This window comes from Pogona vitticeps, chromosome 2 (genome assembly GCF_051106095.1).
Source record: "Pogona vitticeps strain Pit_001003342236 chromosome 2, PviZW2.1, whole genome shotgun sequence".
Lineage (NCBI taxonomy): Eukaryota > Metazoa > Chordata > Lepidosauria > Squamata > Agamidae > Pogona > Pogona vitticeps.
Window position 1 is genome coordinate 257,634,895 of NC_135784.1, and position 21,799 is coordinate 257,656,693.

At 39.3% G+C, this 21,799-nt stretch overlaps 1 protein-coding gene and 1 non-coding gene across 4 annotated transcripts in view; one reads left to right on the plus strand and one right to left on the minus strand.

Moving 5' to 3' along the window:
- The window catches only part of APC (APC regulator of Wnt signaling pathway), a 107,043-nt gene that overhangs the window by 46,874 nt on the left and 38,370 nt on the right, over window positions 1-21,799 (minus strand). For all 3 annotated transcript variants that reach the window (XM_020780014.3, XM_072992455.2, XM_072992454.2), the window contains 5 exons: window positions 17,962-18,046; window positions 16,986-17,187; window positions 14,917-15,025; window positions 13,150-13,263; window positions 8,602-8,685 (listed from right to left, as the gene is read on the minus strand). In XM_020780014.3, coding sequence (XP_020635673.2) covers window positions 8,602-8,685; window positions 13,150-13,263; window positions 14,917-15,025; window positions 16,986-17,187; window positions 17,962-18,046 — 594 coding nt within the window. The remainder of the gene's footprint in view (window positions 1-8,601; window positions 8,686-13,149; window positions 13,264-14,916; window positions 15,026-16,985; window positions 17,188-17,961; window positions 18,047-21,799) is intronic.
- LOC140705033 (U1 spliceosomal RNA) lies at window positions 10,358-10,523 on the plus strand. The gene has a single exon (XR_012084602.2). It is a non-coding gene; the product is annotated as a U1 spliceosomal RNA (small nuclear RNA).

The window sequence follows — 21,799 nt, forward strand, 5'->3', positions numbered from 1 at the left end:
TTGAAGACAAAGGCCTTTGCCTGCTTGCGGAAGGACAGCAAAAATGGGGCCAACCTAGCCTCCTGTTTGAGGGAGTCCAAAAGCTGAGAGCAGCAACAGAGAAGGGCCTCTCCTATGTTCCCACCAAATGCACCTGCAAAAGGTGGCAGGACCAAGATAAAGGCCTCTCCTGGTTATTTTAACACTGGAGCAGGCTCATCAAGGGAGATGTGGTCTTCAAGATAGCTTGGGCCCAAGCCATTTAGGGCTTTATTAGGTTAGAATCAACACCTTGATTTCTGCCCAGAAAGGAATTGGCAGCTAATGGAGTTGCAGTAACAGGGAGGTTATGCAATCATTGTAACCAGCCCCAGTCAACCATCTGGCTACTGCATTTTGGACTTACTGAAGTTTCCTGACAATTTCCATAGGCAGCACCATACAGAGTGCATTACAGTAATCCAGATGGGATGTATTAAAGCATGTTTTGCCATGGCCAGATCAGAATTCTCCAGGAATGGGCCCAACTAGCACGCTAGTTTTAATTAGTGCTACTACTTCTTGTAAAGCATCACATAAAAAGCTATTTTTCCTAACATCTTCACTTACAAAGGGGCTAAAATTATTTTTCAAAGTACCTTATTTATGCTTATTTTTTTCAATTTATGACCCAAACTTTCTCCTGAGAACACAGGGCAGCTAATAAATTGCATATAGAATTGCATAAAGAACACTGTATATGTTATTTTTTTTTTACCCACCAGAGATGAATACACTTTTAACCTATGGAAACTGTCATTATACTATACCATTGGTGTGTTGCCAAGAGCTGATAGATGTAGCCCAACACATCTGATGGCAAATCTATGGCAGTTTTTTCCCAACTTGGTACCATCCAAATTCATCTCACATGATCAATATGATCAATTACTTAAAAAAAACTTTTTAAAATTTTTAAATTAATTTTCATAGGAAAAGGGGTTATGGTACAAATAGGGAGACCAGGTAAAGGGGAGAGGAAGAGTAGGAAAGGGTAAAATTCCAGAGAGTGAAAAGTATTCTTACATCAACTTACGCAATTATATTAAAAATGGAAATCATACAAAGAGGGGGGAAAACAGCAAATTTCCAAGATATCTATCATTACTAATCTTCCATTTTCTTGCACCTTCTCTTTCTTTTTATCTTTAAGTTTACTAATTTTAAAGGTCTAATATCATTCTGCCAAGTTTATTTCTATTGCTCTAAATAAATGTTATAACGATTAGTTTGTGTTTATTTCATCATACAGTGGTGCCCCGCATAGTGACGTTAATCTGTTCCAGGAAAAACGTCACTATCCGGAAATGTCGCTATGCGGGGGGGAACCCCATAGGAACGCATTAAACTCCGTTTAATGCATTCCTATGGGGACAAAACTCACCACTAAGCGGGAATCCTCAATCCAGCCGCCATTTTCGCCGCCTCGGTAAGCGAGGAATCAATGCGAAAACGCTGCGGGCGGCCATTTTCTTCTTTGGGACCTGCCGATCAGCTGTTCCAAAACATCGCAATGCCACATTTACCCTATTCAGAACATCGCAATGCGATCGCAAAAAAAGCGGCGCTATGCGGATTCGTCGTTAAACGGTGCCCTCGTTAAGCGAGGCACCACTGTATATTCTTTCACCACAAAATACCTTCTAAAATGTAATGACGTTTATCTCCACTGCTCTGCCTTCATATTCTAACCAATATTTTGTGCCCCTCTTATCATGTCATCTTTCACTTTCCATCTTATGGACCATGCATCCATTCTCAAGAGCTTCATCCACTCTATGTATTGTCTCCTTTGTCCCATCTGCCACAGCATGTGACCCATCATCTCGATTCTTCTCCCTTCCATAGTAAAGTTCATAGTAAAGTTTACCATTTGCTGCACTTCTGCTGCTGACATCTCCAGAAAAGGGATTAACAAATTAGCTCTCCACTGCATTATATCTTCACCTTTTTCTTCTGAAGCCTTCTGGGGTTTAAGAATAAAATTGGTTCCCTCTGTTTGTGCTTTTAAAAAGTTAATTTCCTGTCGCAGTTCTGTTATTTTCCCAGTCTTCACTGTAAATTCCATTTCCATCCCTACATCTTTAGTTTGTTCAAATAGCTGATCCATCTCTGCTTTTATTTGGTGTAGTCCATTAAATATAATGTTTTGAATATTCTTGAAAATGTCTCATTCAATGATTGGAGGTATTGCCTGGATTTCTTTCCAGCAGGCAGTAAACACAGTAGTTACTGACAATGGTATCCTATGTCGCAGTAATTGAAGTTTATGCATCAATCACTGATACTGAAGAGGCTGAAATTTACTAGTTCTATGAAAACTTACAACACATTTTAGAACTGACACCAAAGAAAGATGTTCTTCTCATTATAGGGGATTGGAATGCTAAAGTAGGGAGTCGAGAGATAAAAGGAACAACAGGCAAGTTTGGCCTTGGAGTTCAAAATGAAGCAGGGCAAAGGCTAATAGAGTTTTGTCAAGAGAACAAGCTGGTCATCACAAACAATCTTTTCCAACAACACAAGAGACGACTCTACACATGGACATCACCAGATGGGTAATACCGAAATCAGATTGATTATATTCTTTGCAACCTAGATGGAGAAGCTCTACACAGTCAGTAAAAACAAGACCTGGAGCTGACTGCGGCTCTGATCATCTGCTTCTTATAGCAAAATTCAAGCTTAAACTGAAGAAAGTAGGAAAAACCACTGGGCAAGTCAGGTCTAATCTAAACCAAATCCCTTATGAATACACAGCGAAAGTGAAGAACAGATTTAAGGAACTAGATTTGGTGAACAGACTGCCTGAAGAACTATGGATGGGGGCTTGTAACATTGTACGAGGCAGCAACGAAAACAGTCCCAAAGAAAAGGAAAGGCAAGAAAGCAAAGTGGCTGTCCAACGAGGTCTTACAAATAGCAGAGAAGAGAAGGGAAACAAAATGCAAGGGAGATAGAGAAAGTTACAGAAAACTGAATGCAGACTTCCAAAGAATAGCAAGGAGAGACAAGAGGGCCTTCTTAAACGAACAATGCAAAGAAATAGAGGAAAAGAATAGAAAGGGAAAAACATCTGTTCAAGAAAGTGGAGATATTAAAGGAACCATTTGTGCAAAGATGGCCATGATAAAGAACAAAAATGGTACAGACCTAACAGTAGCAGAAGACATCAAGAAGAGGTGGCAAGAATACACAGAGGAAATATATCAGAAAGATCTGGATGTCCTGGACAACTCAGATAGTGTGGTTGCTGAATTTGAGCCAGACATCCTGGAGAGTAAAGTCAAGTGGGCCTTAGAAAGCAATGCTTTATATGGTAGGAATGTAAATGGATTCAGAAATTTTGGAAATTGACTTTTAAGGGAATATATGATATATTTGGAAAAGATACTGAATTCAATTTTTAAATTAATTTGTTGTCAATTTATGATAAGATAGAACTTGATTATTGTTCAAAGGAATTGATTTCCAATTTTATGACAAGTGCTAGAATATTAATAACTAGATTTTGGAAAAATAAAAATGATATTAAATTAGAAGATTTGTATAATGAAGTATGGAACACTGCTTTAAATGATAAATTGACTACTGAAGATGAAAAGAGGAGAGATAAGCTCAAATATTTTTATGCTATTTGGGCTAGATTTGTTGAATTTGTATTAGTGAAAGGAAAGGGGAAAACCTCTAAACAACAACCAATACAATTCTGGAAGAGAAGTTCATATTAAAAGTATCGTTCCAAGGGGTCCCGTGGGTATGGGTGCACAGTAGTTTAGATTGTATAGCAAATATTTTGTATTTTTGTATTTGTTTTTGTTCTGGAAAAAAAGAAAAGAAAAAAAGCAATGTTAACAACAAGGCCCATGGAGGTAATGGCATTCCAGTCAAACTATTTAATATCTTAGCAGATGATGCTGTTAAGGTGCTACACTCAATATGCCAGCAAGTTTGGAAAAATCAGCAATGGCCAGAGGATTGGAAAAGATCAGTCTACATCCCAAAAAAGGGCAGTGCCAAAGAATGCTCCAACTACCATACAATTGTACTCATTTCACATGCTAGCAAGGTTATACTCAAAATCCTACAAGGTAGGCTTCAGCAGTATGTGGACCGAGAACTCCCAGAGTTACAAGCTGAATTTCAAAGGGGCAGAGGAACTAGAGACCAAATTGCTAACATGTGCTGGATTATAGAGAAGCCAGAGTTCCAGAAAAACACCTACTTCTGATTTATTGACTACACAAAAGCCTTTGACTGTGTGGACCATAGCCGACTATGGCAAGTTCTTCAAGAAATGGGAGTGGCTGACCACCTTATCTATCTCCTGTGAAATCTATATGTGGGACAAGAAGCAACAGTTAGAACTGGATATGGAACAACTGATTAGTTCAAAATTGGGAATGGAGTATGACAAGGAGTATATTGTCTCCCTGCTTATTTAAATTATATACAGAACATCATGCAAAAGGCTGGATGAATTCCAAGCCGGAATTAAATTGCCAGAAGAAATATCAACAACCTCTGATATGATACCACTCTGATGATACCACTCGAATGGCAGAAAGTGAGAAGGAATTGAAGAACCTCTTAATAAGGGTGAAAGAGAGTGCCAAAAATGGTCTGAAGCTCAACATCAAAAAAACTAAGATCATGGCCACTGGCCCCATCACATCCTGGCAAATAGAAGGGGAAGATATGGAGGCAGTGACAGATTTTATTGGGCTCCATGATCACTGCAGATGGTGACAGCGCCCATGAAATTAAAATTAAAAGACACCTGCTCCTTGGGAGGAAAGCGATGACAAACCTAAACAGCGTCATATAAAAAGCAGAGACATCACGTTGCTGACAAAAGTCCGCATAGTCAAAGCTATGGTTTTTCCTGTAGTGATGTATGGAAGTGAGAGCTGGACCATAAAGAAGGCTGACCACCGAAGAATTGATGCTTTTGAATTGTGGTGCTGGAGGAGACTCCTGAGATTCCCCTGTACTGCAAAGAAATCAAACCTATCCATTCTGAAGGAAATCAACCCTGCATGCTCACTGGAAGGACAGATCCTGAAGCTGAGGCTCCAATACTTTAGCCATTTCATAAGAAGAGAAGACTCCATGGAAAAGACCCTGATGTTGGGAAAGAGTGACGGCAAGAGGAGCAGGGGACGACAGAGGATGAGATGGCTGGACAGTGTCATTGAAACTACCAACATGAATTTGACCAAACTCTGGGAGGCAGTGGAAGACAGGAGGGCCTGGCGTGCTCTGGTCCATGGGGTCATGAAGAGTCGGACATGACTTAACGACTAAACAACAACAAAGCTTATGTCTTGGGGCAGAAAACATTTACAATTCAATCTCTCTCTATCCTGGGCTTTGTAGTTAGCAATGGTTGACAGAGGGAAGTGCTTTTCCCAAGGCTGTTTTTGGCTGCTTCATAGATTTAAATCCATTAGTAGTTTATGGTTATACAGTGGTGCCTTGCTTGACGAGGATAATCCGTTCCAGCGAAATCGCTGTAGAGCGAAATCCTCGTCAAGTGAAATAAAAAAGCCCACTAAAATGGACTGAAAACCGCTCAATGCATTCCAATGGGCTAAATACCTCAGCATCCAATGAAGATCCTCCATATGGCAGCCATTTTCCGATGCCTGTGCAGCGAAAAATCTGTCCTAAAACACAGCAGGGAGCCATTTTACACAGCGGGCAGCCATTTTGAAACCCGACAATCAGCTGTTTTGATCGTGGTAATGCAAAGAATTGGTTCCCGAAGCAGGGAACGTATTATCGGGAAGCAAATTTTGCCCATTAAAACATCATTTTGCGATCGCAAAAATGATCGCAAAAACCTCATCGTCAAGCGGATTCGTCATTTAACGAGGTAATCGTTAAGCAGGGCACCACTGTATTGTCCTGTGGAAGCGAGTTTTATTGCTGCAATAGAAGCAAAGTTGTTTTTCAGCCCCCCTTTCTCCTTTTTTCTGTTTCTCCTAGTCAAGTCTCAGATTAAGGGGGGGGGAATGTTCACCGGTCTGGCCAGATATTGGTCTAGTCACTTTCTCTGACAGTGTCACGTTTCCAGGGGTTTTAACAGGCAAAAGTCCATTAAACCAGTCCAATATCAGAAGTCCACTAGATGCAAAACAGATACCAAAATGCCAGATCCAAAACACAAACCATAGTCAGAAGTGAGAATCCAAAGCCGAGGGTCCAGAAGACAAGGTCCAAAATGAGCAGGAGCGTGGATGCAGGCCAGAGGAATTGACTTGTTGCATCCACAAGCTTCCCAGCCGTCTGGGAGCTGATTATATAGCAAAACAGTCATTGAACTGCAGGAAGCCTTTTCATCCTGTCAAAACTCAGGACTAGCTGACCGGATGTTTCTGTGGGCAGCATTCTACGCGATCCTCTGACCTTTGCGTCATAAGTCTTTGCCGAAGCCTAGCCCTTACTCTGGCTACTGGGGGAGGAGAATCTCGTGGGGATTCAGCTGTCTGTGCTTCTAATCGCTCAGCATTCTCCTCAGCTATAGTTAACCCCTCAAGTTCCGGATCTTCAGCTGAACTCATGACAGACAGCTTGCACCCACTCTCTTCATTGTTTAGGTCCTTAAGAGTTCCATATGTAAAGTAAGCCACTTACTTCATGTTCTGGTCAAGATTATTTCCAAAATCCTTCTGTAATTTTCCATTCTTTGCCGTGGGGCATTCACAGCTTTGTGCCACGCAATTTCTGCTTCTAGATGTGACTTCAAAGAGAGGCGAATCCCGGGTCTCCTCCCTTCTCATTCAGATTCTGTTACTTCAGACTTTCACTTCTCGTAGTAAAAGTCCTTTCCCCCACAAGTTTGTGGGGGGTCAAAACTTAGTGGTCTTGGTCAGTTTCAGGAGCCCTCCTGAAACCCGACCAATCTCACTGAGCTGAAGCCCCAACCTCGTAAGATAGGAACTTACTTAAGAGTACTGTACTGATTTGCAGAATGCTGCTCAACATAGTACACAGAAACATCAAACAGGTACAATGGCATACATATGCTGCACACAATTAATAATTTCAAGGAGTTCAGTGCTTTGTTAGACTGTCTGGGCTTATGACTGAATCTAACAGCAGGAACTAAACTAAATATGGAACTTTATCAAAGAGAATAATCTGGGGTGCTGAATAACAGAGGCCAAAAGCCATGTTGGGACATTAAAACATCAGGAAAAATTAAGTCAAGAGAAATAAGGATGGAGACTAGAGGTTTAATCTGAGAAATACAGGCAGATGGCAAATGAATCATTATAGCATCTGTTTTTAAGTATTTATACACTGACCTCAAAATATTTTGCTCCCAGGCCAGTCTACAAAACAAATCGATAAATGCAAGAATATAACCCAGTTTAAAACCAGCAGAGTAAAACAATAGTACAAAATCACAAAAATTTAAAAATTCACATTTTATAAACCTGGGGATTATTGTTGCCCAGAATCAAAATAAGTAAGTCTCCTTAAGGAGAATGGTCATGAACATGCTACTAGTAAGAATATATCTTCATAAATTGCCATATGCTGCCAGCAAAGTGAGTGACCTGAAGAAGGACTATGAAAAATAACCTCAATATACAAGAAACACAAATGGAATTTAGCTGTTAAGAGGAGGCGCAGAAAAGGGGATGGACTGATCCATCTCGAACACTGCCAAGAAAATCCTACTGGATTAATAAACAAAAATATCTCCAGCAAACATCTAAAAGAATAAAATGGTTTGGCTGTCCATGCAGAAGGGCAAGTGATGCTGGTGGCCATGGGCAGGAAAACTGTGCACAAGATGAGAAGGAAGGGAAGGAAAAGTGAACATATCGGACATTCCCAATCTTCTAAACATGGTGTGGGGGACAGAAAAGACCAAAGCACATGCAGTGAACCAGAATGAACCCCTAGTATCTCCAGGTAGGAATGGGAATGATTCTGGTCTAAAACACTGGTGTCCCATTACGAGCCAACATAGAGAGCACTGAGGCAGTTATACCAATGATTTGGACCAGGCAGTGTTCTATATTTCAATGAATATAACATCAGGATATTGAAAACTAGCTTTAGCACAACATAGAATATGGCACAACAGCCAGAAGGGGTTGTAGATTTGTAACAAACCAGGAGAAAACAGGTGATGCAGACAATTCTTTATAGTAAATTAAAAATACCAAGTATGTACCGGGAGCACTATTCTTTTAAGGGTTTTGTTTAAAAACTAGATTGATGAATAATGACTACTGCTGTGTTTTCCCATTATGAATTCACAGAGGCCATGCCACTTTGAAGAAACAGGCAATCTTTGGTATTTTTATTGATTTGTGAGGACTGTTGGTTGTGTGAGCTACCTGAGTACTTCACACTGAGAAAGAAAGATGGGAGATAAATTCTTTAAATACTGTATTCAAACAAACTGTAATTTTCATTAAGCACCATAATATTGTTCAAGTATAACTCGGAGATCACAATGAGTTGTTCACTTTTCAATATAGAATATTGTATATTCTATATTCAACTGACTCTGCTTCAATTCTTACTGTGTCTAAATAAAAGACTGAAAATAGAACTGACCTCTCCTTCAGAAACCTGGGACTGCAGAAGCTGTCTTATACGTAGAATATCCTTCTCAATTTGTTGAATTCTGGCCACTCTCACCTGGAACAAGAAAACATTTCAATTACTGGGAGGAAGAAATGTCAAGACTTAATCAACTACAGTCGACCCTTGACTTACAGATGGCTTGACTTACAGACTTTTTGAGTTACAGACTTCTCTGGCCGCAAAATTTAGGTTTGATTTGCAGACTGAGATTTGACTTACAGACCAGAAAAAAATCAAAATGGAACAAAAACGGCCTGTTATGGGATTAATCGGTTTTCAATGCACTGTAGGTCAATGGAGACTTGACTTACAGACTTTTTGACTTGAGAACCACCTTCCAATACGGATTATGTTCTCAAGTCAAGACCCCACTGTACAAGCAGAGCTGCTTCCATCACATTAAGAAAATATATCTAAGGTTGAAACTGAAAGTATAATAATTCTGATGCAATGTAATAATTGGTTCATTTCTAGAAAAAAATATGGTAATTATTGTCCACTCAAAAAGTAGAAAATATGGCAGATTGTTGCCAGAATAATTTCAAATTCTTAATCTTGTCCTGGCACTAGAATTTGGTGCCTCTAACCAAATTAATCCCAGTTATTTATCTCACTCTTCCATGTAGAAATGGGAACTAGATAAGACACTGAAATAATATACACTAAATAAAATACTAAACAATATTTGTAGTGTTTTGTGCAAAAGCAGGTCGATTTGTCCCAATCTTCATTTTAGAGCCGTGTGAGATTTTGACATCAAGCTTTAAAATAAGCCCTAATCAATTGCTGCAAAAGCCAGAAAAAACAATTTAGGATCTGTAGTCAGCAATGTAGCAATTGACCAGCATTTATTTTAAATGAAGTCAGGAATAGACCAAAGAGAAAATAAACTGGTTTATTTCTCCTGGTTGTGTACAAAGTAGAGGGGGACCATCAGCTTACCTGGCTCCTTTCTGTTCCTGCTTACATATACAGTGGTGCATCGCAAGACAATTTTAATTCATTCTGCAGAAATCGCTGTCTTGCGAAAACATCATCTTGCAAAACGCGGTTCCCCATAGGAATGCACTGAAATCTATTTAATGCATTCCAATGGGGGGGGATCACTGTCTTGCGAAAATCTTCCATAGAAAACACTGTCTTGTGAAACGCGGTTCCCTGTAGGAATGCAATGAAATCTACCGTATTGGGGAAAAGCAATCCCCTCACCTGCACTGCCTTTGGAAATGCAGTGGGTCTCAGATGGCCTTTCCCCTCTTTTTCTCTCCAGCAGCAAAGAAAGAGGGTGAAAGGAGTCAAAGCAGCCCCCTGGCTCCAGATCGTGACTCCTTTTGCCCTGATCCTTTGCCACTGGCGAGAAAAAGAGGGAGAATGCAATACAAGACATCTCCAAGACTTGCTGCCTTTACGATAGGTCCTGATGAGGGGGAAAGACATCAAAAGTATTCTAGAAAGAATCTAGTGCACAGGTATTAGCATAAGGTATTAGCATATATATATATATGCTAATACCTTATGCTAATACCACTGCACTAGAGGACTGTGGGAGGAACACCTAGCCCCTGATGGGGGTCCCACGGGGCACCCCAAAACACTGAGGAGCTCTCTTGGCCTCTGGTGGGAATGGGGCTGTGCAGCCCTGTTTTGAGCAGGAGGTGCAGCCAGGGGGTCACCATGCCTTGGGGTCAGGGCACAGAAGGGGGCAGGAGGTGCAAGGGCCGCTCCAACTCATACCTTGCAGGGGAAATACCATGGTCATGAAAGTGGTTTTCCCGGGGGGGGGGGCTCCTCCATTGCACTTCAGGTGTGCTGATCCCTGTGATTTCCCCAAACGTGGGGAACTCAACTGCATAACTTGTGGTAGTGGGGGATTGCATCTGTGTTTTCCCTGGTCTTTTTTGAATCTCTTTACCCTTTGGTCCTTGGCTGTTTTCACCATCCTCTGCCATTTAAATTTGCAGCCATTGGCCCTGCTGGCTTTCCAGGAGGCAGAGCCTGGAAAGCCAGCAGCTCAGATGGCAGAGCAGCAAGGTCCAATGCAGCTACCACAGTCAGCAGCCTCTGCTGCTGGTTTGGAGGCCTTCTGGCATAGTGGTGGAACTGTGGGGGCTTCTGGGTGGGGGTGGCTAAAGGGGTTTTAAACCATTTTTTTACAGTATTCACTCCATAAGACACTATGGAGCGAAAAATATGGTAATGTATTCCAATGGGGGGGGAACCATCTTGCAAAGCATCGGTCTTTAAAAAAAACTGTCTTGCAAAAATCGTCTGTAGGAAAAATTGTCTTGCGAAGCGCCACAGTGATCGCAAAAACCCATCGTCTTGCAGATTAATTGTCCCGCGAGGCAATCGTCTTGCGGGGCACCACTGTAACATTAAAACTGTGGCTAAACCATGGCAACACCATTACACTATATTTTACTTCCTAATAGATCCTTACAATTTTTCATTAGGTACATTTTTATCACTCATCATTCATCTCAGTCATTCATAAGTCTACACAAATTAACAAAGCCTTGTGTCATAATTTAGTACACACTGAAATTGCTAGTCCTTAATAAAAAAAATTATGTTCCTATACTTCTGTGAGATACTCAACAAATCCTGTGTTATAAATACATTTCATTATAATGTTATCCAAATGAAAAGTTTTACTTTCCATTGGCAGAACAATTAAAACAGGGGAAGCTGTGTGTACCTTTCTGTTTAAAACAGCTATAACAAGAGAACCAGGGAAGTTTCAGATTTTTGGCCCTCAACTTCCCTCAGCCATAGCTAGCAGGTCCCAGAGCAAGGGATGATGGAAATTGTAGTCAAATATCTGACAGGACACATATCTACCTCTGAATTATATATTCTTTAATTTGCACTATGAGAGACAACGTCCAAAAGGGTCCAACAATAAAAATATCAGAGATGATATAGTTTTAATTTTATATGATAGCACAGTTGACCAACACAAGTGGTAAAATTCTAAAGGTGAAATCCTATGCACACCTACCTGTACACAGGTTAAACTTCTTGAGGCTTCCTAGAAATACATAATGCTATGGTTCAAAAAAAACACACCAAATGATTGAAGAGTATTACCAAATAAGGAGAACAGCCCGAGAAGCATGTATAAGCTGTTCTGTGCTCCCTGGAGTTAGAGGTGCTTATAAAAACAGTAATAATAAACTGCAAAAAATTGAATCCTTTTTGCATTTTCATTCTAAATAAAAACAACTATAGACTGCATTCTACACACTTCCGTCCACAATGTGTTTTAATGCATCCAGTTCTCGTGTTTACTTTTTACACATTGTCTGCAATCCTGTTTTGTAGCTATGCAGGCATAACTTGATGTGTACCTGCAGTAGTTGCAATAGTATTAAGGCAGAAGTGTTATCCATGCATTGTGCAACTGGTCACAAAGAGAATTTGCATGAGCAACTGAACTGTGCAATCTGCACTGCTTAGGCCAGAGGTTCCCAATCTTAATTAACCCAGGTGTTTTTAGACTGCGACTTACCAGTAACTCAGAAAGCATTCTATATAAATAACACATTCAAAGAATATAGAATAATTCAATTGCATACAAGTAAACTCAATCATTTATTCTTTGTATATATGAACGAATGTAGACACACTTAACTGGTGTGTTTCATTCTCTTATTTTTAGTGAGCTTTAACAAAAGGACTTTAACATTCAGAAATGCATATTCTCAAAAGTTATGTCTGAAGGGCCTACACTGCTCAACAATAATAAGTTTTCAGTGTTAAATCACCCTGTGCATGTAAATGTTGTAAGCAATTTAAGAACAAGGTAGCCAAGGGCATCATTCTTTTGTAGATAACCTTGCAGAATCAAGAGCAAAGAATCAATGAGGCTGATGCAAATCATAGCCTGCTTGGAAGTCATTTCTTGTACTACTCCATCTCAAGGAGAAACCAGGAGAAAGAATCAAGCTTGTGTACTTTTTCCTGTTCAACCCAGGTATTTGTTACTGAGATAAAAGGAAATCATGAAGTTCTGTGGCTGTTTCAAGTTAAGCTCTCTGTTACCATGTCATATAAACAGTAATCCTATGTCTCCTGCCCTGCCTGTTCAGGAAAAAGAGAGAAAACGAGAAACAAGGAAGAATATATCCAAGCCCTAAAGGAGAAGAATGTAATTTGAAGAGTTTGCTCCAAGGACATTTGCTTCACAAAAGCCAAATGATTGAGGGGCACACCAAATAAGGAAGGTTCAAAAAGGAAAGGTAAGCTGGAACAAGATACTGTATTTCATAAGTATTTAAGTAGATGCAGTTATATCATTTCATCCTACAAAATCATTATTATATATTTTTAATTCTGTGAGCTAAATTGCAATGTTGCTCTTTTAAATATTTTACATTCTAACTGCTTCCTTATTTTAAGAATATAATTTGAATGTGAGACATTATTTCCTTCTTTAAACTTCCTGTATTTTAGATTTAGTTTTAATAAACTCATATAAATCTTCACATTTTTTGCAAAATCTTGATGCATAATTACCTGTGCCCTCTTCTCCATGTCCTGGCAAGTGCCAAGCTGTTCTTCCATGGCAGCTCTAATCTGCCTTGCCTCATATTCCAACTGTCTTCTAGTCATGTCTGTCTGCAAAGAGAACTAAAACCAAAACAAGAAATAAAACAATCTCCACCAATTACACTGTTAGCATTCGATTCACATAACCTAAACAAGGAGCTTTAAGTTGTTCTGTGAAAATCGGCGTCTTGTGAAAAAATCGTTTTGCAAGGTTCCCTATGCATCAGTCTAAAAAAAAAAGTCTTGCGAAGCATCGATCTAAAAAAAAAATGTCTTGCGAAGCACGGTCATAGAAAAAAAGTCTTGCAAGACACCATAGTGATCGCAAAAAACAATTGTCTTGCGGGTTTTTGTCCCACGAGGCAATCGTCTAACGAGGCACCACTGCACTATACTGAAGAAATGACACCACTAGCAAAGCTACCCAGGCAGAGACTTTCATAAAGGAAAATCTATGAATAGGAAAATGTCTGCAGTGCGTTTTGCAGTGTTCATCATTTTCCACCCCAATACATTGATACTGCCCACATACCTGCCTACCAAGACTTCCCCCTGCCCCCATTTCGCTACTTCGAAGTTTCTGCAACAGTACAGGAAAAATATAGGCAAGTATATCGAATAAAGGGATCCTTAAATCTTTGAAATTTGCATTTATGTACATACTTATGTCTTACTTGTCCCTCAAAAACTGACTACAATCAAAATGGCTTCTCTTATCCTTATAATTCATGGGGTTGAAAAATTTATAATCATTTCAACATTCAAGCATCCTGCACGTAGATGTCAAGTTTGCAGAGATACATCTTTAAATACGTAGTCACATTTCGCTGTACTTTATATATAGATTTTATTCTATTTTATTTTTTTCTATTACAGTACTGGATTTTTATTTCATCCTTTTTTACTATCTTCTTTATATAGAGTCTGTACATGAACGAGCACACAAACACCCACCCACAGAAAAATGTCCCAGTTTGTAACTTGCATAAACAAGGATTCCTAAGGTTCAATACTGAACCATTTTGTTGCCTTCCAATCCTATTTATGCTGAATTATCCAAACAATACTGGATTGTCATGTGGAATACTACTTTCATTGTGGACAATTTTGAGAATCACATTTATTTAAGCAAAGATGAGGACTACCAAACAACTGGCAGCTATGTACTGAGCAAGGCCAGTTAAAAGTTCCAAAGTACAGACTCCTATGTAGAAAGATTGGAGTGGGACACAGCAGACAGTCTGATATGAACAAATTAGAGATGGCATTTGTGTAAAACTAAGTAATTTACTGAATCTACACTAAGTGTATCCTTTGCACAAAAATGGGAGATTTTATGCAAAGGTTGCACAGGAAGCTAGGTTGTCTCCATATTTGATGTCTTTCGGCAAGCAAGCAAAAGCCTTTCTCTTTAGGCAGGCTTTTCCTTAGTGGCTGGCAGCCTGAGAGGGTTTTTTTAAATTGATTGTTGTGCTCTGTAGTTTTTAAATGTGTTTTTAGCATTGATTTATTTTTGTTTGTTTGTTTGTTTTAATGTAACACTTAAAATATTTGTATACTTACTGTTTTTAGCTTTTAAATATTGTCTTTTAATGATGTAAGCTGCCTTGGTTCCTTTTAAGGAGAAAGGCAGGGTAAAAATATTTTAAACAAACAAACTAATTTGGTTTTGAAAGACTGTAAAACATATAATCCTCAAACATATTAGCTGCATCAGTTATTACTACTACTTACACTTTCAGTTAGAGGAAGACTATCTATTCTCTTAGTTAAATTCTGAAGCTGTGCGTAATACCAGTCTTTTTCTTTTTCTTCCTTTTCAAGCTCAGCAAGCAAGAGCGATCTGTAGATATAGAAACAAGTATCAGTCATAATGGACTATTAGCTAACAGAAGTTATATAATATCTTTTATACAAATATGGCCTGTGCAGGAGAGACCCGGGTCAGTGAGCTATGTTTCTCTTCCTAGTTTTTTCAATGACTTGGATGGGCCACAATTAACATGGCACCCTGCATAGAGCAACATGTATTCTTCTGAAAAAGAATAGCATAATACCTGAAATACAATTCCAAATGTACTTCCAAGTCAATATATGTAAGGATTTTCCATTGCGCACATAATCCCAAAACCACAAAGTTGATCATTTTGAAAGTGCCATAGAACTTTGCTGTTCAGCTGTAACAGGCTACAACTAACATGAATACTGCTGCCATGAAAATATCTATACAGAAGTGTCTCTGAATTCAATGGCTCTTGTTGTCAGGTGAATACAGTGGTGCCCCGCTTGATGATTACTTCGTTATACGACGAAATCGCTTGATGACGATGTTAGCAATCGCAAAATGATGACTCTATGGGCAATTTTCGTTCGACGATGATTGGTTCCCTGCTTCGAGAACTGGTGTTTCGCATTACGACAATCAAAAAGAGCTGATCGTCGGATTTTCAAAATGGCTGCCCACTGTGCAAAATTGCTCCCCGCTGTTTTCAGGACTGATTGCTCGCTATACAGGGATAATAAAATGGCCGCCCTATGGAGGATCTTTGCTGGACGATGAGGTATTTCCCCCAATTAGAACGCATTAACTGGTTTTTAATGCATTCTAATGGTTTTTTACTTTCGCTTGACGACGATTTCGCTCTACAGCAATTTCGCTGGAACGGATTATCGTCGTCAAGCGGGGCACCACTGTATATGGATACACTCATACCTATCGCTAATTACAGTATATAATATTAATTTATGGGATAAATTAAGAACAATTTTTGAAGTGATTTATTGAAGAAGATTTTCTTTGGGGAGCAAGTAAATTGTCTTGCTTTTTGCTAAATTCTCATAACCATTATATTCACAATATATATCATCAGAATATGCAGATTTTATCAGATGGCTTGCTCTAAGTTATCAACATGTGCCTCACTTTGTCTCCTCTTCCTTTGTCATCATTTTGTGATTAGCTCTGACTATTGATCTTAAGTTACTGGCAAAATTGAGATTCCACAAGATAAACATGTGCCCACTTGCCACAATCCATGAGATAGATCCAAAGATCCTCATCTGCAAACAAAAGGAATGTATCAGGTCATGTTTGATTGCCCTCAACATCTCTCTACAGACTCAAGCCACCCCAAGAATCAGGTGCAACTCCATAATGGTGTGCAATGGGAAACATACATCTGTGTGTACCTATGGAACTGATGGTTGGGTGGAGAAATGCAGTCAGTAGAAACCTGTGCCTTACTTCTAGCTATGCATGTGCAGAAGTGCCTTATGCCTTTGGATCCAAGCACTGATCTTTACAATTAAGAATAAAATAATTGGCAATGAAAATACATATACATATTCTTACATAGTCTCATTCAACTTTCACATATTGACATCCTGATTCAGAACTGTTAAGGCAACAGCGATTTGACACTTGAAACTAATAATAAGCAAGTGCTTCCAGGAGTCACATCTCTGCAAACACCAACTGAGAAAAGAAGCGGCTTCCAACTGAAGACGACTCCCACACAGATGGAACGTCTTGATAAAGAGAGTATTCCCTGTACAGTATCTAACTGCTAAATGGCATGGGTTTAGTTTCTGGTCAACAGATAGATCTAGGAGCACAACAAAAACAATGCACTTGGTGCGCCATATTTTAATTCATTGGCTCTTCTGGCTTTAATATTTTGGGAGTTGTAACGAAGAAAAAAACACTTTCCTCCATTTTTGCAAGAGGGTCATTTTAAGTATTTTTACTTATTAGTTCCACAGTTTGTATGTCCACATACTGTATGTCTTGTGTGAAAAATTACCTCTCTTTCTCTAATTCCTCTAAATAGCCGGTGCTCTCTCTGCTTCCATTCATAAAACCTCTTCTGGGAAATGATCCCATGGGGACAGGGCTGCACTCTCCTGATCGGCCAGAAACTGATCCTTCCCTGCTTCCATATGAACGCATGGATATCTTTGGCCTTAGCTTCACTCCAGGGAAGTTACTGCTGTCCAAGTTCAGTTCTGAAGAGGAAGAGAAAGTATTGGATTAATGAAATCTAACAAAAAGGTTATTAGCACCATCATTCTTTACATATTTACTTCCTCCTATTACACATTCTTTCTTCCATGTAATAAATAAATAAACCAAGTAACAAACATCCTAGTAAATTCAAAAGGAAAAAATTACTAATAAATGTACAAATAAGTACGAGTTGGTAAAATTCTTGAGATTAATGTACCAGCAAACTGTCTACTTCACTTCCTTTACAGTACCACTCATTTTTAATCAAAGTACTGTGTGATAAAATGTTTTGCTTACTCACTCTTTTATATGGAGACAAAAATATTTTCCAGTCAATACAAATAAGAATTTAATACATACAAAGCATGGCTATACCTCAATATGAGAAAGTTCTGCTGTCACAAAACCACTAGCAATTCCACATGGCATGCAGGGAAAACACTTTTTCCCTAGAAGGACCTTGTTTCTCACAGCCCACGGAGAAGCAATTCTTCAGGGAGCACGGAGAGGAATCACAACCATATTCCCCAGCAGAAACACTGAGACTTGTGTAATGACAGCATCAACTTTGGCCACATGTAGAGCCTATAGCCTATGTGCTGCCTACTACTATATAAACCCATATTGCTAACTGATACCAGGTTTAAGGTGTGACCCTCTTCCTTCAAATAGCAAGTTTATGTGAAAAAATGTTTTAACCCCAAAGTTGTCCATCTCAATACAAGATAAATGGCCATTTTTTAAGGAAGTGTTTTTAAGTCTTCTCAATTTACCTTTAAGACGCTCTAGCAAATCGATCTGTCCAGAGGAAGCCATGGCCTCATCTTCAATACTTCCTTGTAACTGCTTCAGCACCTCCTAGAAAATAAGGAAGCATAGTATTAACAAAACCACAGCAAAATGAGCTAAGAGTAATACTATTTTTCAAACCTTCCCACCTCCCAATGGATCTACTGGAATCTTGTGACCTAGATATCATTTCCCTCATGTCAAGATAAAATAACGACTTTAGTCAAAACCGGAAAAAATCTTTTTCTGATTTGAAGTGTGCATAACACAAGCAGCATAGCATGTAGACATGAATTGCCTCAAGTTAATAAGTTAGCAGAGACATTAGCTGTTGCACTCTGTACATAAGTCTGTGAACAACAGAAAATGTTTATACTGTTTACATTGCCTACAGTGATTTGCATATAAAAGTTATACCTTTTGTGTTATACTTCCAGGTTTAATTAACAGGATTTTGGCAACTTATAAAGCCTCTTAGTAGAGAGTTAGAATCAGGGATTCAACAAAGGCATCCAAGGTTTCAATAATGTTTCTCTGACTAGAAATAAGGGGATGGGGGGGAGAGAGATTTAACCAGTAATTTCTGTAATTTCCTCACACTGTAGCATAATACCATAGAAGTATCATAGAATATTAAATCTAGTTGCTGAATAACCTAATGATCAATGTAAGAAATGGATACATAAAAGCATGATTCTCAGCATCTGTACGAAAATGAATGACCACACAGACTGAGAAAAACATAATAAATTTATCACTCAGTGGCTGCTGGATTAAGAGACTCCTTTAGGCTCCCAGGCTCTTAATGCTCGATGGCCTACATTCAGACAGACAACTAGACAAGAGAACTCAAAGACTTCCTATTTCAGAAGCACCATCAATAACTAAAGCAATCTGAAAACCATAGCTACAAGGCAAAATCTCTACAACAGCCATTTTCAACCTTTTTTTGGCCACGGCCATACACAGAGTATGAAAGAAATATAGGTTGAATCAGGATTGTATAAGTCGCATAACAAATCTTATAAGATGGTATGTGAAGATTTTTTTCCAGTCTGTGGTCCCCTTCCACTTGTGCCAGGGCTCCCCAGGGGGACATATGGTCCCTGTTGAAAAATGGCTGCTCTACAGTATAAAGACTTATTATATATTTCTATATTATGCAGTAGACATGACGGCTGAAATCCTATCATTCAATTAACTAAACATATGGTTTTGAATTTGCACTTTGAGATACTGTAAGTTATTACGGGCACTAGCAGATTGTCCACTGTTTTCCTTTCTTTTTAGCTTTCACAGTCCATTGCTCCTGAGAGACATTGGGCACTAGCCCTTGCTGAGATTTCTTTTCTAAAACTTGTGACTGTATAAATTAATATATGCCCCTGTTCTGTGAACTGTGATCATGAAAGTTGCTTTCAAACAATTCTCAGTAGCTTCCTCCTTCTCCCCACATTTTCTTGTGTCATAATTAGAGATTATGACACATTGTATTCAAATATCCCCCCACGGTATAGATGATGAGGGTCTGGCCGTGACTGCCGCGGAGTCTTCCAATGGCTCCGGAGATCACGTTCGGCTCAGCACTCCTGGCACGAGGTGGAACGACAAGCCTCTCTGCTAGGTTTAAGAGTGGCTTGCTGAACGCAATTTCCGGAGCTATTGGAAGGCTCCACAGTGGTCGCAGCATCAGCAGCAGCGCAATCATGAGTGGATTGTCTGCCCCCATGGGGCTGGACCCTCGTTATCTCCACCTGTGGGGAGATATTCATATTCATAGACAAATACAAATACCCCCATCTCTGGTCATAATGCATGAAATACCCCTACCCTCGAGAGAGTCTTGTTCGAAGGCACAGAATAGAGAGGGACAGTTGCCTTCTACAAGTTTTCTTTCATAAGTAGTTCTCAGGCTTCAGCCAAATATTTATGTGAAGAACCATTCCTCCATAGATCCCAAAATGGAACACAACAAGAAGATGAAAAATAGGCTGAATTAGAGTGGTACTAGGCAGTGATGCAGGCATAAAGTTTAGCAGAAATATGTCAACATTGATATAATATATTAATATAAAAAACTATGTATAGGCAATTTACCTTTTATTTTATATTGTTTTAACTATCTTTTAATGTTTTAATTGCTTCCTCGTAATATAAATATTACATATACGTATTTTAATTGGTCAGAGACTGCAAATAAAGACTGGTTGTTTGATGCAACTTTGGCAGTGGTTGCTTCTCCTCAAACCCTCCTTATACCTCACAAAATTCTAGTTATTTAGATGTCCTGAAAGACAAGCAAAATCTGAACACCTGTGAAGCACACTAAAAAATCTGACCCTTTTTCTCCTTAAAATTCAAAGCACACTATCCATGCAGGCACTCACCCAGATTAAACAGAAACCTAAAGGGAAGATAGGCTCAGGGCATATATGTAGATCCAACTCCAAAACATCGCCACATTCCAGACTGCTTCAAAGATTTTTGCATAATCAATTCAAATATCTGAAGAGAGTTTTGTAGGTGCACTGAGCTCAATGCACCTACAACCTCTTTTTCAGATCTTTGCACTGAATGCATGAGGTTCTGAGACAACCAGGGGGACAATATGCACACTCATCAACATCCTGCCTCTACTTCAGCTTTATTTGTGTTGCACAGAACTATACTCTGGGCAATCAATTTTCTGCTGCCTAGTACTGGAAGTATCACTGGCTGATTAAACAGTTGCATGGTGTTGTTTTCGAAACTATCTTGTGACTACAGGATGATCTTCCACTTGTTACATATGGGAGTCACAGTTTGGATGGATGTCAGTACCATCTTCCTGTAATTCACCAATTCATTATCAAGCATTCACTTTATCCAGTGCAGTAAAGTGCATTAGAGTAGGCCCTCTAAATCAATGGGATATGGTGAATTAACTCCTCCATATGACCCATTAATTTAAATGGGCCTAACCTAACTGTGACTTCCTGTACTAAAGTCACAGAGTAAACTCATTTGAACCACAGTCTCACAAGAAAGAATTCTGACCATAACTACTCAGTAATCATCCCATAAGTACAGCTAGATTCTTTGACAAACCATAACCTACAACAACCACAGCTCTATAATTTTTGGACAGCCTTGCTGTTGAAGCAAAAAAACTGTAGTTAGGAGGCTCCTTTCTATCTTATGTTTGGCAGAGGCAAGCATTTTTGATTTGCCAAACCAGAAACTATAGAAGACACTCCTCCAAACTTTCTTGTAGGAAAGGCAGGCAAGGGTCATTCTAGCTGTAGTCAGTTTCCAGTGGGAGGAGTCTACTGAACAATGGCTGAAGGGACACCCCACCACTTCTTCCTGGGGGAAAGCAGTGAGAATGGTGGCTTGATTAATGACAAGCTGTGGTTTCCAAACACCACATTTAAATATTGATCAAGGAAGCCCATCTCCTCTAAACACTTTCCTGAGGACAGCACAAAGTTTGGCAGCTCAACCCTACATGGCCAATGAACTCTGGGCTTCTTGGCCACACAGCTACCAAACCATCCCCAGTTTTCCTCACAAGCTTAGAGCTAGGGAGATGTATGGGGATCACCATGCATCCAAAGAGATTACCTCTAATCAACTTTAAGTTTCAAAGTTGGGAGATAGGATGGTTGCTTATCATGTATGTCAGTGATTGCTGCTATTTGCTATGACAAATGCCTGGCTCTAACATTCTTTTTACACATATTCTTATTTATACTGCCAGTGACTGAAAAGAAATCACCATTTGCTTTTTGAATTCATTCTGACTTGCTTAAAACTGTCAGGAACTAATGCAGCTCAGTAGAT